At 41.4% G+C, this 23,153-nt stretch overlaps 1 protein-coding gene across 2 annotated transcripts in view; it reads right to left on the bottom strand.

Moving 5' to 3' along the window:
* Nucleotides 1-7,421: 7,421 nt before the first annotated feature.
* The window catches only part of PTGFRN (prostaglandin F2 receptor inhibitor), a 78,070-nt gene continuing 62,338 nt past the window's right edge, over nt 7,422-23,153 (bottom strand). For both annotated transcript variants that reach the window (XM_053386429.1, XM_053386428.1), the window contains 3 exons: nt 17,596-17,703; nt 11,273-11,578; nt 7,422-10,470 (listed from right to left, as the gene is read on the bottom strand). In XM_053386429.1, coding sequence (XP_053242404.1) covers nt 10,304-10,470; nt 11,273-11,578; nt 17,596-17,703 — 581 coding nt within the window. In that variant the 3' untranslated portion in view covers nt 7,422-10,303. The remainder of the gene's footprint in view (nt 10,471-11,272; nt 11,579-17,595; nt 17,704-23,153) is intronic.

Raw genomic sequence — 23,153 nt, 5'->3', positions numbered from 1 at the left:
TACAAAGACCAACTCTCGTCTTTCTGAAGAGGGGGAAACATGTTCCTCTCTCTTGTCCAGCACCTCTTGTCCAGCGAATGCAGAGAGGAAATTTGTAAGCTGATAGCTTCCCAGAAGGTCTTGCCGTCATCAAGGAAAGTGGCATGGCAGACTTGGTTATGTGGCAGGCCAGGCTCTCAATCTTCATGTGCCTCCTCCACAAGAGGTCCAGAGGGTGGCAACATGAGAAAGGGCCTTTTCTGTGGTGGCTCCCTGTTTGTGGAAGGGTTTTTCTTTTATTATGTATTTTATGTTCTCAGTTTTGATTTTTTGTTGCAAGCCACCTTATGATCTTTGGAACTTAATAAATAAACAACAACATAAAATCAGTACTACCACCTGTTACATGCAAGGTAACTCTCTCAAGTCTCTGCAAAAGGAAATATCTCTGATGTCATGGACACTTCACCCTCCCCCTCAAATAATTTTGTTTCCAGTTAAGAACTTATCTTAATCTGCCTTTTACTTTTAGCCAAACATGCATCAGCTCTCCTATGCCCTTAGTGAAAGACCCTCTCCCAACTCGGAACCTCTCCAGACATTCTTTTTATTGCACATTCATGATTACTTGCGAGCATGATGCTATTTGGGGCAGTCACACATGATCCTGCTTTCAGTAATGATTGTGCCTGCAAAAGGTTTTGTGGTGGTTACATTGCTTCATTTCCAGTAACTGCCTATCATGTCACTTCCTGCTGAAGTCCGTTAGGGGTTTTTTCTTAACACCACAAGTGCTCTGGTTTATTTTTGTCCCGTTTTCGTTACGCTTTACCTTCTCCAACAAGCTGAAGCAGAATAAATCCAGCCCTACTGCACTAATACTGTGCAAAGAACACTTTGCAGAATACACCCGTGATAAAAGAAAGGGCCCCTTCAGTGACACCCTGTCTACTCCATGCCTGCAACTGCCTGATATTTAGCAAGTACAGTCATACCTCGGGTTGAATGTGCTTCAGGTTGAGCGCTTTCGGGTTGCGCACTGTGGCAACCCGGAAGTAACAGAGCACATTACTTCCAGGTTTTGCCGCTCGCGCATGCACAGACACTCAAAATGACGTCACGTGCATGCGCGGAAGCTGCAAAATGCGACCCGTGCATGCACAGACACTCCGTCGTGTCTTACATTCCATTCAGGATGCGAACGGGGCTCCGGAACGGATCCTGTTTGCATCCTGAGGTATCACTGTGTACGTAAGGGTCTAAAAAACCATGCTTCTCTGGATCTTGCTAGATTTCAGAGTCATTAGAACACATTTTCTTTCTTGTCGGATATATCACAACTGTAGACAAAACTGTGTTGTTTTAAAAGGGAAATGGAGGATCTCCTGGCCATTTAAAAAACAAAGAGTATCCAAGAGGGATGCACAATATAAGCTGTTGTTGCTGTTAAAAACTTCATTACAAAAGGACTGCTCGTTTTATGGTAGCATTTGCGAAAAATAAAAATAAAAAAGATTACTGCCTCCCTTTTATCCACTGCTGGACTTGCCTAACTAGGCGTTAGCATGGTATTAGAAAGTATTGCATAACATGTTTAAATCTCGTCTGTATTGGGATTTGCAGCTGCATTAGCATCTTATTAAGAATCATAATCTTTAAAAAGTTCAGCTTCCAGATGGTCGGAGCTGAAGGGGTGTCACAGGTAACTGGTCGCCTTCCCTCTAACCTCATGACATATTATTATGGTCATTTTGCTCCATTTGTCATGGAGGCAGGAGGAATAAGAGTCCTGTTTAACAATAATTCCAGTTTTGCTATAAAAAGTATTAAGTGCTAGGGAAAGAAGCTGGATTTTAATATTAAGCTGCTTATTTAGGTCTCTAAGTTCTGGAGATACTTGCATTTCAAAACTAATTAGATTGACAGAAGCTTGGATTCCATTACAGCATTTCTAGAAGCAGAAGATTTAGAAGGGGGAAATTAAATGACTATTAAAAAGGCAGGATTTAAAAGTATGCACAGCCACCAATTATTATTCATCTAAAAAAACCCAGCAGAGAACAACAACTTGATAAGGCAAATTTCAGACAGCGACAGCAGCCCCAAAGCAGCAGAATTTCAGGAAGACAGTGATTTCTAGATTTTGGAGGAGCCCAATGAGGAATTCACGTTAACATTGTGGGGACCAATAAAATAGCTTTTGTTGTTAGACTGGAGTCATTTTGCAATCCAACATATTTATCTTCAGTCAGGACTTGGAATATAATAATAATAATAATAATAATAATAATAATAATAATAATAATGGTGGTGATGGTGATGGTGATGATGATGATGATGATGATGATGTATTTATTATTTATACCCTGCCCATCTGGCTGGTTTTCCGCAGCCACTCTGGGCAGCTTCCAACAAAAGATTAAAAATACATTAAAACACCAGTCATTAAAAACTTGCCTAAACAGGGCTGCCTTCAGAGCAGAGTCTGTTGGAGGGAGTCTGTTGGATTCCTAGAAAAGATTGCTGCATATATAGCAATTACCAGTGCTTTTTTTTCTTTAAAAAATATTAGGGGTATTCTCATTTTGACTCAAGAAAATCACCATTTTATAGTTCAAATCGGGGAAAATAAATGCAGTAAATGGAGAAAAGTGCAAAGATTCACAAAATGTTTAGGGGTATGTGCATCCTTGCATTCCCCCAGAAAAAAGCACTGGCAATGGCTTGTTCACATGATCCTATGAGAGTGAACACTACCTGTTTTAATGGATTCAGGCAATCAAGTGATGAATATGCATATACAAATCAGTCCTATTGCTAACCTGATTTCAGCAGCTTCTCTTCATTCCCATCAGCATTAAGTGATTCTTTTGTTTCAGGTTGTTAATAGAGCCCCCCACACAATATAAACTGGATTCTCTTCCTGCTGCTGCTCTGAAAATTTAACTTGCTTAGAAGGGACTACCCACAGGCGTCTGCCTCTATTTCTCAAGGTCCATTAGATTTTGAACAGCTTTGTCTGGAAGCCTGGAGTTCTTTTTTCCTCCCTTTCTAAAAACGCCTCTGATCAGGTCTGTGCTTTTTTATATTCATTCACGTTTGTGCTTTCTGAAAGGGAAGTAGATGGATCAACCGATAGTAAAAAGAAAAGAGAAACCCAAAGCTTTCCGCTGCATAAACTGACCTGTATATAAACACAGAGATTTAAAACAACTCTGGAACAAAGAAACGTAAGAGCTACGGGGCAGATTGCGCATCGTAGTTCAGTGCATCTCATTCACTTCACACGAAGGCTAAACTTCGTTCAGGAAGAACGATTCAGACCCTCTCAAAAGCTACAAGTGCCTTAAAGAGTCGAACGTTTATTAGAACAAAACTTCATTTGTTCTCTCCTTCCTTGCAAACATTTGACATAGAATTAGACTTGGTCATGTTTTCAAGGTTTCCCCTCAATGCTTTATATTCAGTAGACAAGCAGCTTCAATCAACACCATGCTGAAAGTGTCTAATAACGTATAGTGGCATAGTGAGGAGACATGAGGGTCAGCCTCAAATAGTGAACACCTAACTCAGCCCAGTGTTCCTATGGAGAAGCAGATGAAAGAAGCACTTGTATGCCCATCTGTAGGATCTAGTGGATATCGCGAGTCAAGGACAGACTCCCTCAGCGGTTATTTGTCAAATATAGGGATTTTTATGAGCCTGTGACAGAATCCGGATTCAACTATTGGGACTCAAAACTCACTCCAAATTTTGAATGGCTTAGTCCCTTGGATTATGCTATTCACCATCAAAGATATCTTGATTGCAGTCTTTGTGGCCACACAATTTTAGAATTAGGCATATAAATCATTTCACTGGTGCCAAAACTAATTTCTAAGACTCTGGAACATGGAAGAGTTCCCTCCCTGGCCATGAATTCTCCCCAGGCAGGGCTATAGGAATGTGCTTACAATTCCCACAAATTCTTTGGCGATCGCTCATAGCCGTGTTTTCCATAAGATTGTCTTCCATAAACATGGTTTTAACAATGAGTCCGTAAGTGACTGTGGAGGCCAATTCTGGATCCACACGTCCTTCCACAATGGGGACATTGGTTTCCGGGCGGGAGTTGATCACGGTGTGGATTTGCCAAGCGTGCCTTCCTCTTAGCATGTTTCTCCCTTGCATCCTGAGTTTGAGTGTCTTCAAAGCCCATGACACCTTTGGTAAAGGCGGTCCCCAACTGGTGCCCTTGCAGGCCAGTGTTTCCCAGTTGTCAGTGTTTACACTACATTTTTTTAGACACTTTTGTACAGTAGTTCAGAGCACTGTAGCATCATCAGTGTGATTAAACAGAGGATGTGGGCTGTCAATTCAGTTTCAGCACAAGAACCAAGCACCACACAGGATGAGCACTTCTCTGTGGCAAGCCCTTCCCCCTTCTTAATCTATTGTTACGCACCCGCTATAAACCTTGCACACAATCCTTGCTTTTCTAAAGCTGCCTACTCAAGTGTGAATCCTAGGAAATATGGATCTCAAAGTAACAACCACCTTTTCCTTTTTGTGGAAATAACTAGTTTGAGGTGCTCATCAAATGCAGCTAATCATCCCTTGCCAAAATGTCTGCCCATCCCTTAAGATAATGGCACATGTGAATCTTTTTTTGGGTGGGGGGTGAAACCTGCTAGTGAAACCTGCTATGAAGGAGATACAGTAAAAAAGTACTTTTTAACAGATTACGTCTAGCTTCAAAGGAAGGACTGTCAATGCTCACCTGACCAGTGTCTTAACATTAATTGACCCTAAATTGGACTCAAATCAACTCATCTCACAGTATGCCTCTGAGCACCAAGTTGGAACGGACCCTCAATCCACTTGTAAAAACTCCACAGCAGAGCACCCTCCAGATACAGCGGTGGTGGAAAAGTATTGCTTCTTCACAGCCATGGAGCTGAGTTGTGTGATCAGATTCGCAACTTGCTGCCTGCCACTTACGTTCTCCCCATCTTCCCTACCTTTCATTTCTCCTCGCTTTCTAGTAAACCAGGGAGGTGAGTGGGCTCAACAGGACAGCGCCCAATTCTGCCCATTCAAAAATGGTCTTCAGTCCCCTAGAACAGAGGGGAGGAAGCACAGGCCTCCAAGCCTCTTAAGTTGCCCTCAGGGCTCTCCTAAGACCACTCGTCCTTCTAGGCCACACACTTCACTTCTCCAGCTTCACACCCTCCTTGAATGCTTTTGCCCAGCTAGAACTCGTCCTTGCATGCCTAGATGGAGGACAGAGAAGGGTGTTCAAATGTAAAATGCACATTAGCTCCTCCAGCCACTTTTGCTTCTCCTCCCTGCCACCAGCACTGGCATTTGGCCACTGGAGGGTTGCCCAGAAGTCAAGGCGCCCTATGGTTGGGGGGGGGATTCCCCATTCCTGCCCCACAGCAACTAGGACTTCAGCAAGAGCTACAGCCCATGACAAATGCAAGCTCTCCAAAAGCAGACAGGAAGGCTTCAGGTTCCTTAAGCCTCTGGGGGAAGACCATTCCAGTAGGTCCACCGCCCCTAAGGAAGGAAATTGCTGAAGCCAGTCTACATCTCTACAGGAAGTGGGTTCACCAGGCATAGGAAAACTCCGGCCCTCCAGATGTTTAGGACTACAATTCCCATCATCCCTAGCTAACAGGACCAGTGGTCAGGGATGATGGGAATTGTAGTCCCAAACATCTGGAGGGCCGGAGTTTGCCTATGCCTGGGTTTGACTATGACGAGGGATTCCACAAAAACCCTCCCAGATCCAGACCATCCCAGAGAGGCAATTTTGTCAGCAGGACTTTGCCGTTCAGGGATGAGAAAAGCTTTATGTGCCCAAGTTTCCTCTTCTACATAATCATTAATAAAACAGCAGCTCTGCCATCCTCTGCATCCAGCCATTCCACTTAATTCATCTGTCAGAAAAAGAAGCAAAGTGAAGCAAAGAAGAACAAAAGCAAGTAAGTGGTAAGGAAATTAGGGCTTGAGAGGAGTATATCTGCAAGGCCTCTTGGCAGATTTTGATACGCAGCTTGAACTGTCAAGATATATAGAGATGCCTTCGCTTGTCTTCATCTTGAGCAGAAAATTGCAAGCAGTTCTGGATAAGAAGTGAAACAGGTCATGACCAGAGTCCCAAAACATGTGCCCACTTAACTGTGGCTTAGCTAATGAGCTTCATTGCCACACAGGCACAGATCTAACTCAATTTCACCCGTTACCAGCTCATTCAACACATAACTCATTCGTTTTATTTGTATCCCACTTTTCTGCAAAAAAATAATAATCATATTCCAAGCGGCTTATGACAAAGAAAGCAGGAATACATGTTACAACAATTTCGTAATAATGTAGCAAAACAACAGTGAATATAGTAACATACACACAAAAAACCACATTACTTAAGCAAAAAGCAGCATCCATTAGCAAAGGAGAGTTGCAGTTTCATCTTAGTCCCAGAAACACCTCTCCCATGATATTGCTCAGTGTCCATCTCCTGTAGCCGCTTGCAAAGGCAAGGTGTGGAGTAGCTGGAGACAACCCTCCCATAAAGTTCATCTGATCAGTTTCAAAACTGCAGCCTACATACGGCAGAAAGATCCTGCTGAAGCTCACTGCCCCAGACTCAAAATATACTGAGTACCATTCCCTGAACAAAACTACTACAGTGGTACCTCGGGTTACATACGCTTCAGGTTACAGACTCTGCTAACCCAGAAATATTACCTTGGGTTAAGAACTTTGCTTCAGGATGAGAACAGAAATCGTGCTCTGGCGGCATGGCAGCAGCGGGAGGCCCCAGTAGCTAAAGTGGTGCTTCAGGTTAAGAACAGTTTCAGGTTAAGAATGGATCTCCAGAACGAATTAAGTACTTAACCCGAGGTACCACTGTACCAAAAAGAATCAATGAACCTAGCAAATCAACCTAACTATCCTAACTATTCAACTTCGGACTCAGTAGAATTTGAATGTGTATAGTAAAAGAACAAGCATATCAACAAACTTCTGGGACAATTTGTTATTGCTGGCAAATTCAATAATGATAATGGTACAATTGTGGTAATGTGCTAATTATGTAAAGCAAGAGATTGTAAACAAAACAAAAAAACCCTTTGAGAGAAAAACATTACAGGGGCATCTCAAGTCAATATAGAGCGGACTGCAAAGCATCAACTAATGGTGATTTTGAGATCTTCAGTGCATCATTTTAGAGCAGGATGCAGCAATATTGACATTCCAATATAGGGGACTGGTCAAGAATGAAGATCAGGGCTGCTTTTGACAGCATAGACAAGCAACAACATCATTTCATTTTCCTTTGACTAAAATGGGATAATACACCACTCCAAGCAGTGGAAAAGCATAAAGTACACTGAACACCACATATAAAAGGAGAGGAAGATGTAATTTAACACAATGACCACAGAACACGATTTTATAAAAAGACAATTTATTTTCAATGTAAAAAACACATTACACAGCATCGTTTAACTGTTCAACTCATATCTTCCAAAGCCATGCTGAACACATTTCTTTAAAAGCTTCCAGAGCTGTGCCTAAAACCTTTCTTTCAAAATCAACCAAAAAGATTTCCTGTCCTTTAAGAAAGATGCTTTTGAAATGTTACCCAATTCGTGTTCCAAATGTCCTGAATTCCCAACTGTGAGCTAGAAGCATGGAAAGAGACAAATCAGGATTGACAGGAGCCCTTAGAATGTTTGACTGTTGATTCCATGACTGCAACTCTGACAAATACTGTTGAACACCTAACTGAATCCCATGCAACTTCTTCTCCACAGAGATACCAGAGAGAGTTAACACAAAACAGAAGCAACAAATATTTTCTGGAGAGACAGAAGAGCTACTTTTTAAAAAGAGGAACAATATAAAATTGGCACAATTGGAAGGAGACTCTGGAGTGGTACTACTTCAAGGTATACTTAAGTACAACGGAGAAAGCATAATCCCAAATCAAAAGGAGCAGTTGAACCTATCAGCCAGATTTGTTTAGAAGAAAAATAGCTCCCCACCCTCTGGTCTAAGAAGCTTGGGCAACAACTTGAGAGAACCTTGCTATGAAAGGCAGGGAATCCCTGAACCAAAATAACCCTGAGTTTCTTTCCATGGAGAGGCAAAGTGTGCAATAAGTGTTCAAAGAAAATCAAACTTTCCTGGGCTAAGCCATTTCATAATTATTGCATTTAAATGTTTTTGTTTATCCCTCAAAATGTGAGAACAGAAAGACTCAAGACACAATATGCATGGAAGGATAATTTGTGCTTTAGACAACTGCTTCTGCTCCACTTTAAAAAAGAAAGAAATAAGTCTTACAATGTGGAGAATGCAACTAAAACATTAGCTTGCAATATGAAAGGTTAAGACATAGGATTTGTCTAGATGAGTGGGATGTCGGATTAAATATAAGCCACCTGGGGCAATGCTCTAAATGTCAAGTGCAAAAACGGTTTGCCACAGAGAAGGCCCCAAAGGGGCAGATTACCATGGTCAGCCAACCAGAACTCTCATATTTACTAAGCCTTCTGGAGGACTCTAGCCATGTTGACTCCATACAACTTTAAAGTTTGCAGATTTCCAGCGGGTTCCTGTAGCTCTCAAGGAACCTTTCAGGGATCTCAGTTTGGACACCCCAGAATTAAAGCTTGCAAACCTAGCAATATGCACAATCTTACACTGGAGTCAATGCAAGCTGAAACTGGTCATTTGCGAACACCATTTGTGCCTTCAGATGAATGTGCTAAGTTGATGTTCACACGCATAACATCCTGCATGCCTCCTTGTGTATGTGCACAATCTCCATTCAACTTGTATTAACCAGTTTACTCTGCAGGTCAACTTCACCTCCAAGCACAATAGAGTAGAATGACTATTTGCTCTTTGCATGAATGTTCAGTCTTAGGCTTGACTCAAGTCACACATGTTTAATGCCTAAAGTTTTCTGGAAAATGTCTCTGTTCTGAATTCTTATTGCTTAGATATGCTGGCTGTGCTGGAAGATTTAGATGCCTTAAGTCACAGGGGCAGCTCCTTGGATAAGGGATAAAGGTATGTGGAAGACAAGATCTAGATCCCTCTACTTTAGCACCAGAGATCCCTATCATGATAATTTATCCTAGTGTGTCAGCAATGGATAAGCTGCACTATGCGGCATGCACAAGGGAATCCAGAAAAGAAGCACTAGCCCCCACGTATATCCACTGTATTTCTCCCTCCCTCCTTACCCCTACCCTGAGTTACAACTGCAGACACTGATCAATGTCAAAGTCTACTTGGTGGCTGCAAAACCAATTGTGTAAGTTCCCCAATAACAAGCTGCAGATCTGGACCCTTGTTCACTGATCTGCAGGGGTCTTTGTCATGGTGCACCTTAATCTGTCATGGCACACTGCTCTCTGTGACTTTTTTCTACTTGCCCCAAGTCAGGAATGTTTGTACAAGGAGGATTCTGCCTCAATTTTAGACCTTCTGGTCCTTGAGTTAGGTAGACCTGTGATCCACCTATGAACATCAAGCAGTCTCCATCCAGTTTCTAGAGGGGACATGTTCGTTATGAAAAAAAATCACCAGCACAGTGAGCAGAAGTGGAAGAAGTGGTGGCACTTCATGTTGAGGCTCTTAGGAATATGCAGGACACAGAAGCTCAAGCCCCTCTTATCAGTATGATAATAGTGGGCAGAATATGAAGCACAGTGGGAGGCAGGGCACTGTAAGAAAAGGTTTGTATTGCTGCCTACTTCCTTTGCAGGGCTGCTAAACCAGCACTATTAAAAAAAAAAAGACTTCAGAAACTACAATCCAAGTTTTAGTTTAGGATTAATTCCAATCCCACCAACAGCAGACAAAAGGATTTCCTCGCCAGATTCTGCCCGGAGTAAGGGAACCTGTTCTCTCTTCTCTAGGGATCAGCTAGTTATAAAGGAAGACATTTATTGCCTCTGAGCTCTTCCAATTCCATCTTCCTATTAAACAACAAGGGGAAACATTTTAAACACAAGCCTTGATAGTGAGTCTTAGCTAAAGGTCTGCAGGAAGCACACTGTGGAACAGTTTGCCTGTGGGGGGGGGGAAGAACTATCCCTCAAAAAAGTGCCACTTGAAGAAGAGCTCAATGTTGACAAACACTACTTGTGCTCTAAATGTGAAACACTGGTAAAAGGAGAAGTTCTATGTCCAGGAGAGAAGGTCAGACAATTGTTGTCAGGGCATTTTGGCTTGAAACACTCAAGTCTGAGCAGCCTCAGGCCTTCCAAAATCCCCTCCCTCCCAAAAACGTGTGCATCCACCTCAACTCTGAAGCTCAGTCCATTTCCATAGACATAAGTCGGCGTCTCTCTCGTCGGGTTTCTTGAACTTCCTTCTTGCAACACCAACGGGAACTGCAGTAGCCAATCAGACAGGATAAGAGTCCAATGATTGTGGACAGGCCAATGCCAATCAACAGTGGGAATTTGAAAGCATTCAGCACTGAGGGTGAGGGAGAAAGAAGAAGAAGAAATGTTATGCACGATCCAGAGAGAGTAAATGTTTCTTGCATTGAAAGGGGCTATTTCAGATCTGGATATATGCAAGTTAGAAAACGTATTCCTTTGCCATTTGCTACTTACACCTGACCTGGACAGAGAAAGGAACAGAGATTCATAGGGATGTCAATGCAGTCCCAGATCGATTTATAAAGATTAAAAATGTTAAGAGTACTGAAAGAAATATTGGTCAGCTACTGTTATCTCTGATTACCTAAACATCCCACCTTCCATTCTAAATTTCAAGAAAAAGAATCAAACACTGAGACTTTCCACCAGCAAATGTCCAGTTCAAGCTATATTTAAAAGGAAACCAATTACCATGAAGGCCAGTAATCAAAACAACACTGTAAGCCAGGATAACATGGTGGCTTGGAATGAGCATATGCCTGTAGAGTGAAATGTATGTTGCTTCAAACAACTCACATTCAACAGAAAAACAGCAGATTTCTGCAGACTAATTATACAAACTAGTTAAATAAAACAAATAAAAAACAGAGCAACTAGTACTACAAGAAATCGAATTGCAAGCTATCATGTTAGTGCATTCTAGCAGTTTTGTCTGATTTTCCCTGGATCATCACTTAGTGATGCAAGAACGGGAAAACCCTCTTGGGCAGTCATAAAAACCAATAGTGGTAGAAAGCATTATGTTGTTTGCCACTATGCTAAAAGACAAAGTATGTTGATTACTTCTCAATGACAACTGATAATGCTATATATAAACAAATTGGAGGCACTCTTACCATCCATTTTCACAGTTACAAGGATTGGCTTAGATTTGACCTCCATCTCCTGTTGCCAGATCCCTGCAGTTGACCGTACCCAGGGGGTTACTAAGCAGTAGTGGTTGCCAAAGTCCTGGTCTTCACAGCCATGAATCCTAAGACGGAATTCCATGGGGCTGATTCTTTCCAAGCTGACATCACTGCTTCCATTTCTTTTGGCCTGGGTGACTATCCCTTTCCGATCTAATGATGCGAGGAAAACGGGGTCTCTGTCCATTGCGATCGAGTGCATGGCAAACCAGGAGACATCGAAGGACATGTCATCTGAATTGGGAAACACAAACAAAACCAATGTAAAGGCTAGGTATCACTAAACACTACAGTCCCAGGTAGATACAGAGCTTCCTCTTGCCCTTCTCAGAGTCAAGTTTGCTAAACTGAAAAGGCTTAATTGCATCCAACAATAAATGGTCTCCAATTTGTGGGTTCTTCTGAGCAATGGCCTCAACTCTAAGCTTGTCAGGAGCAGAAGGAAGGACTAATGCAGGGGTCAGCAACCTTTTCCAGCCGTGGGCTGGTCCACCATCCCTCAGACCATGTGGGGGGCTGGACTATATTTTGGAAAGGGAAAAAAGAAGAATGAATTCCTATGCCCCCAAATAACCCAGAGATGCATTTTAAATAAAAGCACACATTCTACTCATGTAAAAACACCAGGCAGGCCCCACAAATAACCCAGAGATGCATTTTAAATAAAAGAACACATTCTACTCATGTAAAAACACGCTGATTCCCGGACCGTCTGCAGGCCGGATTGAGAAGGCAATTGGGCCGCATCCAGCCCCCGGACCTTAGGTTGCCTACCCCTGGGATAATGTGATTATTAGCAAAAGAAGCTCCATTTGCAGCAGTACATTTGGGGCAATACTACACAGTTATTCTGCTTCAGATTGATATTCTGCTTCAGACTGATGGGGAAGCAAGAACTCAGAGGGGCTGCATGAGACAGCCCTTCAACCTTTGTTAATCTCCAGCTACACTGCATTTAACTCCACTATATTCACTGCAATATCACATAAATATGATCTAAAACTGGTTTTGATGGCATCACCACAGTCCTCTTTTTCCAGTCTCTGTTCTCTAGCTTGAATTACTGCAAAGTTCTTTTTACCCACCATCTGGGTAAACTGCATAGTTCAAAAACTGAACCTGATATTCCCGTTATAAAAGGGCTGTTTTAAAGCATAATCCCCAATTCATATGTGACGACAAGACAGATTGCTGTACATGCTCCTATCTGAGATTTCTGGTTTTGCTTACTACAGGCCAGTATGTGTTCATTCTTGCATCATTTACTGTAGTTGTAAGATATGCTCGAACTGTTCTTTATGAGGACATAGGAAGAGAAGAGGAAAATGTAGCATGGCTTTAGGAAAGTATAGTAATGCTCATAGGAATATCCAACCTGTTTAAGGTGGAAGGGCAAGCTATTGCAACCTTCAAAACAAGACATCAAATCATGGGTTATGAAACTATATCAGACAGCAGTATTCCCCTAAAACTGAGGTAATGTGAGTATAAGCAGGTTGCCTTACAGACAGTAGAAACAAGTTTCTGTGACACTGAAAGGTTTGTTCCCTGTATGCATTGCCCCAATTCAGATCACCTACCTACCTATCTACTTTGGGTGGTGTGCCATTAGGAACAAAGGCCTCCAATTTCACTAACAGACTAATCTCTCTCAAGTGTCTTTGCACTGACTTCCACCTCTAACACTGGATGACAGGTAGTCAGAGTCCATCAGTATATCCTGCATTCTTCCCTCCAATGTGCAAGATTATACTAAATCCATTAGCAGATCTGCACTTTTAACCTCATTAGACTGGTAGCTGAGGATGCAGTTTAATCGTTGCAACTGTCTTCTAGTCCTAGTCTTCAGAGAGCTGGGAAGCAAGTGTAAGAACCATCACATACTACAAAGAATAGATTTACCGTAACTATGCCTGCTACAATATTGTTTGGGCTGTACCCTCAAAGCCAAAGTTCATTATGACAATCTTTGCATGAAGTGGATGTCAACTGATTACGTTCATGATAACAGAAGGCAGTTGCCTCATCTGAAAAGAAGCATGATGCTTATCCATTTTTACTAGACTTGTGAAAGGTGCTTTACACATGAGGCTTAAGTACGTATACATTTTTATATCTTTGTTAAATTTATATCCCATGTTCCTCTGTGCAATACTCAAGGTGGCTAGCAATAAAATAAATCATCTTAAAATTACACTCACACCACAATCTAAGAAGAGAAGTTGAAAATCGCCTATCAGCATCCAGTTACAATAATATCAACATGGAAGATGTACAAGGCTCTAGAAGAGTGTAATGAAAATGTTCCCAAAATTACAAAACCAAAATCAACAAAAGTTTCATTTGGAGGAGGGGTGCAATTATGCACATCCTGGGTTTATTTGACTGCAAAACAACGCCTTTGTCTACAGGGAACAGTAGGGAATGCAAATCAAAGCTTCATCAAAAGCATAAAGATTACAGAGGCATTAAGACATAGACTGGGAGCCAGAAGGAGGCTCCCAGTCTATATCTTGTAACTCATGAAAGTTACCCTGCCCATGTGAAATAGAAAATGCAGCCTAGAGAACTCTAGAAGTCTCTAGCTTGGTTTTTGCCACATTAAGATATTTTTTGCTGTTATTAGGTACTGCCATTTATCATAAGCTGTTTATTGATTGCCCTTGTGGAAATTATGTTATCCTGCCTTCTGTTGCAGATAAAAAGGTACCAGAAACAAGCATTATTCACAAGCTGTGCACCCTAATAGGATCATTTCTATTGGATAACCTGCATCATCTGTGCAGTCCATTCATCCGCTGTAGCTGAAGGGAAGCCAATTAAAAAAACCTTGCATATTTGTAGTTTGTCATGTGGACAGCCAATCCGAGAAACTGCCCAAGACCCAACATTAAGATGTCCAACAGATGGGAACAATCTATCTTCATCCAGATGGGTTATCAGAATCTCTGACCAGAGGGATGCGAATGTCCCAGATACCTTACTTTCAATCCCTAAAGCCATTCATTACCCACATATCTATCCATCTCATTCCTGGACTTCACATTTCTGACTAACTTGATCCAATTACACTAGAACACGCCAAGAGACTTAACTCCTAGGAAGAGGAGCATGTCTTAAGCTACTACCTATCTTTTCCACAGTTTCATTTTGCTTTCATCTCTCACAGTCCTGACATTAACCTTTGTAAATTTATAATACATGTGGACAATATTTCAGTAAATCTGGTGAATATTTTGTGAGTTTGGACGATACTGGGGATTGCAGAAGCAGCAATAAAAGCAGAAACAGTGGCAGAAGCAGGAATAAAAACATCAGTCAGAAGCCAGATGCAGTGGAATCTAACAGAAGTCCTGGTCGGATTTAATTTTTATACTAATGGACTTTAAAGAGAGATGGCTGTAGGCAGTTACTATTCTAAGATGTGAATAATATTTGTCACACTTTGGAGAAGCTCTTGTGGCATTTTTGGGGATAGAGAAAGATAGCATTTGGAACTGTGACAAATTAAGCCTTAAAACTGTGCACATGGGGCAAATTACAGTGCTAGGACACTTCCTTCCTGGAAGGAACTTTGAAGTGGATCAACATGTAAAGCACACAGTTATATGCACGTTTTGATTTGGCATGCAAATCTAAACTCTCTGACCTTTAGTCAATTCCCTTGGTCAACCAGCCTTCAAGATTCTGAGTCCCATTCCCAGCCTATCTGCTTGGCACTGTGTACATCGGCTTGATAGAACAGAGCTCCTTAAGCCTTGCCGAATCTCAGTGTTGAGACCATTTGTATTTAACAAAAGAAAGCAAGGACATAGAGACTTTTCCTTGATTTTGTAATTCCCACGGTAGTGCTTACAAGTTGTAGTTGCAACATATTAAAGTCTTCTATTCAAATGTTTGTCCATAAAATATGAACTCTGCACACGGACCTATGGAAAAGCTAACCTAAAAACCTGTGGCCCTCCAGCTGTTGTTGGACTACAACTTCCACCCCCCGTTCATGGGCTATGCCAGCTGAGGGTGAGGAGAGCTGGAGTCCAACAACATCACAACAGCCACAGGTGACTCACTCCTCCTTTCAGGGCACATCTTCTCTACATCTAAAATGAAAATAGGAATGATTCTGTTTATCAGAAACCAAGTGCTAATGAAATATCTGTAGCATTATTGCTCTAGTAATCCAACTCTTGCTGTGAAGTAACAGCAAGGAAGTATGTACTGCTGAATGGTGGAAAATACAGGTGAAGCTCCATCCAGCACAACCAAACTACCCGTACCTGTCAGCTCCTTATAATCTGATGTAACTGAATGGGGTTGGTGATCACACAGACTAGTGACAGAACCAATCCCGAGGGAGTGGGGGGGATGAGATGTGAGAGACACAAACAGAAAAGGAAAGGAACCACTTTCCTTTGGCCTGGGTAGAAACAGCTCCAAACATGGCAGCTGTACTCCTGGTTCCTTCTGGGATTCTTAAACCAGAAGGCTGAAGAAGACTTTTAACAGTAGACATATTTGTGGTATATTTCTATAACGCAGCACTGTGCCAAGTGCATATTGCCTGCAGAGTTTGGTAGGAATACTTGAAGAATTTGACGTTTGTGAATTCTGATACAAACTGACTGGCTCTGTAGTTTTCGGGTCATAAAAATTTCAAAGTATGTTTTGAGAGAAGGCATTTAGAAATATGTATACAAACACAATTCTTCATTATTAACGAGGAAGAAGGATGTACTGGGCTTATGGGTGAACACATGCAAAAGTGATATGGACCAGAAATGGACTATTTCATGTGTTCACCCATAAGCCCAGTACACCCTTCTTCCTCGTTAATAATGAAGAATTATTCCTTATTGTGGGAGTGATTAGCAATAAGGGTATGAAGTTGCCTGTCAGATTGTAGGTTTTTGCCTTTTATTGTCTGGACCAGTAGTTAAATGGAGTACTTTTGGCAGTACCATTCACTGGACATTAAGTAACTTACGGTATTGTGTTAACAAATCAAAGGTAACTTATAGTTACTGAACAAATTGATTTTTAAAAAAAAGTTTTAAGGAAAGGAACAGGCTGACAGACAAAAGGGCATTTGGCTTCTTAGTTCAGCAAGGTTTTTGAAATACTTCCTGTAAGCACTTTGAACACATCAACACAAATACTAAGGATTAAGGAAAAATGAATTGTTTGCCCTAGATGTGTCCTCAACATACTGCATAAAAAGTATAAACACCCATCAGAATTACATTTGTATAGGTGAGCTGCAAAGCTTAACTGAAAATAGCTAAGCCCAGATTTGTGTGCCGAACACCCACAACGACCAGGCTGCTCAGGCAAATAAGCATATTCTGAAATGTGCTGGGTGTAGTGTGTTTTCAAGAGGTATACAGTGATGATTAAACATGCAACTCTTCCACAGGAGAAAAAACAAAACAGCAGCAGGATTTTGAGTACAAAAGTAAAATTTTATATTATCTCACGAAGGACTAGGATTCCTTACTATGTGGACACTTTCAGATGTACTGTTTTGCTGAGATTAGCTATTGAAGACCTGCAATTAATCTCAGGGTTCCATTCTCAATTGAGACACGGTACTCAGGTAATGAAAGAAAGTCTTAGTTCACTGCTAAACTAGCCAATGTGGCAGCAACTATTAATTAATAAGCAACCATGTTCAAAATTAGATGGGCAGCCACTACAAATTGGCCTGAAAGATAGCTCCAAAAATCATCTGTCCTCTGGGAACCATCTCCAGTTGTGCATGATAAAACTTCTGTCCACAGTTTTTATTCTGTCTTGACGGATGGGCAAACAGCTGGCATCTCATAGCGTACAGAAAGGGTGTGAGTTAACAGTGGATAATGAAGCGTAGGATTGTGGCAGGTGTGGATCTCTTTCCTCACTTCCACAAGATCCAGGGCTGCATCAACTCCATCTATGCTTTCATGGAAAATTCAGACCCAGAGCTCCCTGGTATGACTAAGAAAGTGGGACTCACCCAAGCACAGCTGCAGCTTACAGAAGCACCTGATAATTATAATCCAACTCAGATTATAAGAAGTTTGATAAAGGGTGAAGCTAGCAAGTTATGTAAGTTAAAAGGGGCCAGTCTTCAAGATCTTCCATGGTATTGTGGAAATGGATCATTTAATTCCAACTTCTACTTGCAAGCATAACACATCCTAAGTTGTGAGCATGTTCAAAAATAAACAGGGAAAAAGGAAAAGCCATTATCTTTCAAGAGGTCCAAATCATACCTGGACTGAGTACTGTCCCTGCAATGGAGATGATGCAATCTAATTTCACCAGCTCTCCTCGATAAACTGTTGTTTTATGCGATTCCACAGAGACATTGAAAACAGGACCTATGAAGAAAAACACATATTTCTCGTGTGTGATCTCATATATTACACACAAACAGAAAGCCTTACCTAGTATAAACATATATTCATATATATCTAAACATATATTCATAAGCTGCATCTGGTTAAAGATTCATGCCTCTAAAATGTACTTAGGAAAACTGAAGCAAAACAAAAAGTGTTCGGCCCCTGAGAACATTTATGTGCTCAACACCATCAGAATTAGCTTTTGCACCAGTGAGGGTAGTGGGTTCGAGCCCCACGTTGGGTGAAAGATTCCTGCATTGCAGGGGGTTGGACTAGATGATCCTCATGTTCCCTTCCAATTCTATGATTCTATGAAAATTCAACAGTACTCCACACATTCTGTTGTCAGTGCTGACATTTATGAGAGCACAAGGAGAGCTCTTAAGGCTACCTGTTAGCTGTACTTGCTTTCGAGCTTGGCACCACTAAAACTAGGATTTTAAAAAGCACTATAAATCCAATGATATTCCGTGCATATTTTGATAGTACCAGGGACATAATTTTTGCTACATTATTATGCTTATTTGATGTATTTCTATTCTGTCTTTCTCCCAAATTGGGATTCAGGGCAGCTTAAAATATTTAAAACATTATAAAATACAAAGTAACAAAAGCAAACTAGTTAAAAACAGTAATTAAAATGCAGCGGAACATATTTTAAACCAGCTATTAAAATACAGTTCTTCCTGACAGCATTCCAGTGCAGCATCGCCTGCACTTTAATCTTCAAAGGCCTGTCTGAATATGAAGCTCTTAGCCTGCCGGTGGAAGGTTAACAAAGAGGAAGCCAATCTAACCTCCCTTCAGAGGGAATGCCAGAATATGGGAGCAGCCAAAGAAGAGGCTCTCTCTTGTGTTACCACCAACCGTGCTTCGGGTGTTGATGGGACCAAGCGAATATGCTCGCGCTCATCCGAAGACCTTAGCACCCAGGCAGATGCATTATCTTTCAGGTTGCCTGTACTCAAGCCACAGGAAGTTTTACACGTGCTAAGTCCACCCCAATACATTTTGCTGCCTAAAACAAAGGACAAGAACACCCTTCCTTTTTATACATACAGGATTGGCAAGAGGATGGCATACTCCACTGCAGGGGCCAGGCTGTGAAAGACACACACACAGTTCTGCACTCGAAAAACCTTGCTGCAGCTCACTCCCTGCTCTGCGGCACCTGCTCTCTCCCCACTGAAACTGGTGGTGCCGGTGTGCATCATGTGGGTAGAACGATGTACATGTTGGGAATTCCATTCCACTCTTGCTGCAGATATGAGGGATTGTTACATGTCACATGTCTGTTTACATTCCGGCACAGATTGCTGGAGTCCCATGAGCGGAACATCCGTTCTGTATTGCTTTTGTTTTCTCTCTCTCCAAAAAGAACATCAAGGAGAGAGGCCATGTTTTTCTTTGTCCTGATTTATGTGTAATAAATGCGTAGTTTAGTATAGTATCCATGCCTCAAGCCTGATTGTGTAATTGCTCTTGCATGCACAGCAGCTCGAGTCGCAGACGCATGTCGGAGGATGACAACTGATGGATCTCCGCAGCAACAAGGCTGAGAAGGGAGATGCTCCGGCTGGGGCCAAGCCAGCTGGCTTTCCATCCCATGGTTCCAACAGCACATACAAGTCTAATGCTTACTAAAATGCATGGCCTCATCTGCCGGCCACTCTGCTTACTTGCTCAATGGCACTGTTTGTAATGTGCTGCAGGAAGCTGACCTAATGAAACAGCATGCCAGCCCAGGCCAGCTACAACCAAAGACCATTGCCCAGAATATGGAACTAACTAGGGGAGCTCAGCAGGAATGCCATGGGGGGATGCCACCCAGCATCCACACCTAAGCTGCCTTCTTATTCTCCATCTTGGACCTTATACCTATTAAAGCCTACCCTTAACCTCCACAAGCAGAAAGCAGTTATGAGAGAGGGAGAAGAGAGATGCTGAGCAAAAGAAAAAAAGTTAATATCTCTGTTTATTTCAAGCATTTTTACTCCAGTCTTTGGCCAAAAAAGCTCCAACAGAATCTTATGAAGATCAACAAAAAGATTAAGAAATATCCTGCTCCCATGGTGTTGAAGATCACAGCCTCCAGGGTTGCTCCTGGCTGGCTAAAAAAGAAAGATGGAAAAAAGATATATGTTCCTGTAACATGGCCTTAGTCTTTGTCGAGATTTCTGCTCTTTCAAAGTGAACCAGTACTCCAATATTTGCTGTTTCTCTTACAGTCAGGCTAGGCCAGTATTCTCAAGGGACACATTCAACAGCAAAGCAAGTTTCTGTTAAGGATGTTAGCAGCTTGCAAACCATGTTATTTTTTTCTTGGTCTATGCTGAATCAGCCATAGAAGTCAAACCTCTGTATTGCAAAAAGAATTCATTTTTATTAAGATAACTTTTTAAAAAAGGAAAACCTGATATACAACCACTCTCACAGACACATTTTACTGTGACCAAATTCAACTGTTAGAAGCAGTTACTACCCCAATGATTACTTCAAAATTAACATGGTACCAAATTTCTCTTCTAAATTACATTGTACATGCTGTACATATCGTACAGCATGAGATTGAATTTATCTCTTGCCCTAATTACTTAGATAAGAAGGATGCCCAACAATAAGTATTTTTTAAAATAAATATTTACATATGAGTACTACAATAACACGGAGGATGTAGGTGAACACACATAATCAAGACCATTCCAATGATTCGCAAATATAAATATAAGATGGGCACATTTTCTTCCTCGCTGCTGAATTTTTGTACAGATAAAGCAATTCCTACATAGGAAGAGTACCATAAAAAAAATCTGTTCTACATGCTTTCCACTTCAGATAAAAATAGTTGCATTAAATTAATCCTGTATCAAGTTAAGAGGGAATTACTGCATTTTCTAGTGCCTTATCAGCCTATAAGGGGAAAACCAAATTTATGTCCCTGATGACAGCTCTTCCCTAGAAATTACTGCCAATAGTTAAAAAATGATGGAAGGCATTCGATATATTCAGTGTCACTTAGAATGGTCTATGCATAAGCAGGCACAATTTTGTGAAGACTGCAGAAAGCAGAAGTAACATGGCTAGAGCAATCCCACCTCACTCAGTAGGGGAGATTCGTAGGAGAGCCACTGCCATATCCAGAACCCTGCTGGCTTGCTACAGAAAGGACAGATGGTGGGAAGTGGCCCCCCCTCCAATTTTCAGAGTTGGCATATTTCTGTCTGGCAACCCTGGAATGCTAGTTCCTGGTCTCAGGTTGTTCCCAGTACCGGCAGCACGTTAGGGATAGCAGCAGAGCTTTCCATGATCACACTGGCAACCATAACCCAAGAACTACCATACAACCCAATTGGTTTAACAGGCGTTAGTTACTGACCTCTGCTCCTCATCCAAGTTCCCAAAAGAGAACCCTAACAATTGGGCATCATACGAATCAACAGGCCCATGAGCCACAATCCCTATGCAAGACTTAGATATTGTGCAGGTTTTACCTTAAGGAATACACCATCATGTAAAACAGGAGATAATATTGATAATTAGTAACCTCCAAAGAAGATCTTTTAGTTTTCACTCATGTTATCATCACTGGGGAAGCTGCATTATTTTATTAGGATGGAAACAAACTGCAGTGATGAAGTATTCTAGAGAACTATATTCTTATTAGAACTATATTCGTGTGTGTTCGTTCTGTTGTGAACCACTTTGGAATCTTCAGATGAAGGATGGTATGCAAATTCAATAAACACTAATAAAAATATTTTGTGACATTTTAACTTGTTCTAGTGTAGGTATTACCCAGGTGTAGCATTAAAAGGCTTCTCTGTGCTACTTATTATCAAAAAGTGTTCATAATCAGGATGTATGTATGTTTGCAGACACACATTTGATAAATGCACTTTAATTCTCTGTTGCTTGTCATTTTATTAAGTATTATAATTCAATGATAAGTTTGTTTTACTTTTAAATGGCACTGAATTTACAAAGGAGGGTTTTTTTTAAAAAATGAACAGTGTAGTAATATGAATGGGAACAATTTTTCAATCAGAAGTGTTGACAACTCTAAAAAGATTCCTATGGAGACGTTCTCAGCTCTTGCACTGGGTTTAGGAAATATGATTTGTCCCACAGGTGGGGTGGCGGAGTTCTGCTGAAACAATTGTTAGACTATCTAGTCTGTCATGCACCATTATTTGAGGTAGGATAAAAAGGTAAGAAAAGGTAAAGGACCCTTGGACGGTTAAGTTCAGTCAAAGATGACTATGGGGTTACGGCGCTCATTTCGCTTTTCAGGCCAAGGGAACCGGCGTTTGTCCACAGACAGTTTTCCAGGTCATGTGGCCAGCATGACTAAACTGCTTCTGGCACAACAGAACACCGTGACGAGTGCCAGAAATACCGTTTACCTTCCTGCCACAGTGGTACCTATTTATCTACTCGCACTGATATGCTTTCAAACTGCTAGGTTGGCAGAAGCTGGGATGAGCATCAGGAGCTCACCACATCGCATGGATTCGAACTGCCGACCTTCCAATCAGCAAGCCCATGAGGCTCAGTGGTTTAGACCACAGCGCCACCCATACCGCTATTGAGGTGAAGTATGACGTATCAGTGAGAAACCTGATTTAAATCGGATTCCCCCTCCCTTTTAAAATTGCCTAGATTTACATCAATCCACCCTGAAAAAGGGGATGGGGTGGGAAGAAGGAATATACACATAACTGCTGTGTTGATCACATTCTAACACAGCTAAATATGCATTAAGGATCCCAGTGAAATAACTGTGACCTTCACAGAAATATAGTGCCAAAGAAGCAAATTATATTAAAATATATCCTCCACTGGGACAGAAAGAGACACAGAAAACTTGATCCAACAGACAGTAGCAGCACACAGTTGCTGTCTGGCCATCCTAGGTTCATAAGAATGCAACTTTCAATGCTACATTGAACACAGAGCATATAACAGCATGCCCATAGTATGAGATATAGGAAAAACTGATGTCATCCACAAGCCCTTCCTCTTCCAAAATATTACTCACATCTACCCTGGCCTCAGACCTTGCAATATTATTGTGAAGCTGCTATCATCTTGTCATTTAATAGGCCCTTCTCTCACATAATTCTAGTCATAACTGTTTTTTCTGTGTACATTCTTCGACGAGGACTAACCACACAGCAGAAGATATTACAAAAACAAAACGTTGTGTGTTTTAGCTACGGCTTGTATCTCCAGCCACCAATTGACAAGAAGCCGTACCAGAATTATTAAAGCACTATCCTGGGCCTGTGCAGGGGAGGGAGGCTGACAGTCTCTCTTTTTGCTTCGCCTCAAAAAGAAGAAAAAGGCTAAGTAGGATTGTGTTGTATGAATATAAAAATAGCCCTGCTGGATCAGACCAAAAAGGTCCATTAGTCCAATGTCCTGAG

This window comes from Podarcis raffonei, chromosome 4 (genome assembly GCF_027172205.1).
Source record: "Podarcis raffonei isolate rPodRaf1 chromosome 4, rPodRaf1.pri, whole genome shotgun sequence".
Lineage (NCBI taxonomy): Eukaryota > Metazoa > Chordata > Lepidosauria > Squamata > Lacertidae > Podarcis > Podarcis raffonei.
This window is presented reverse-complemented; position numbering and strand designations above follow the sequence as displayed.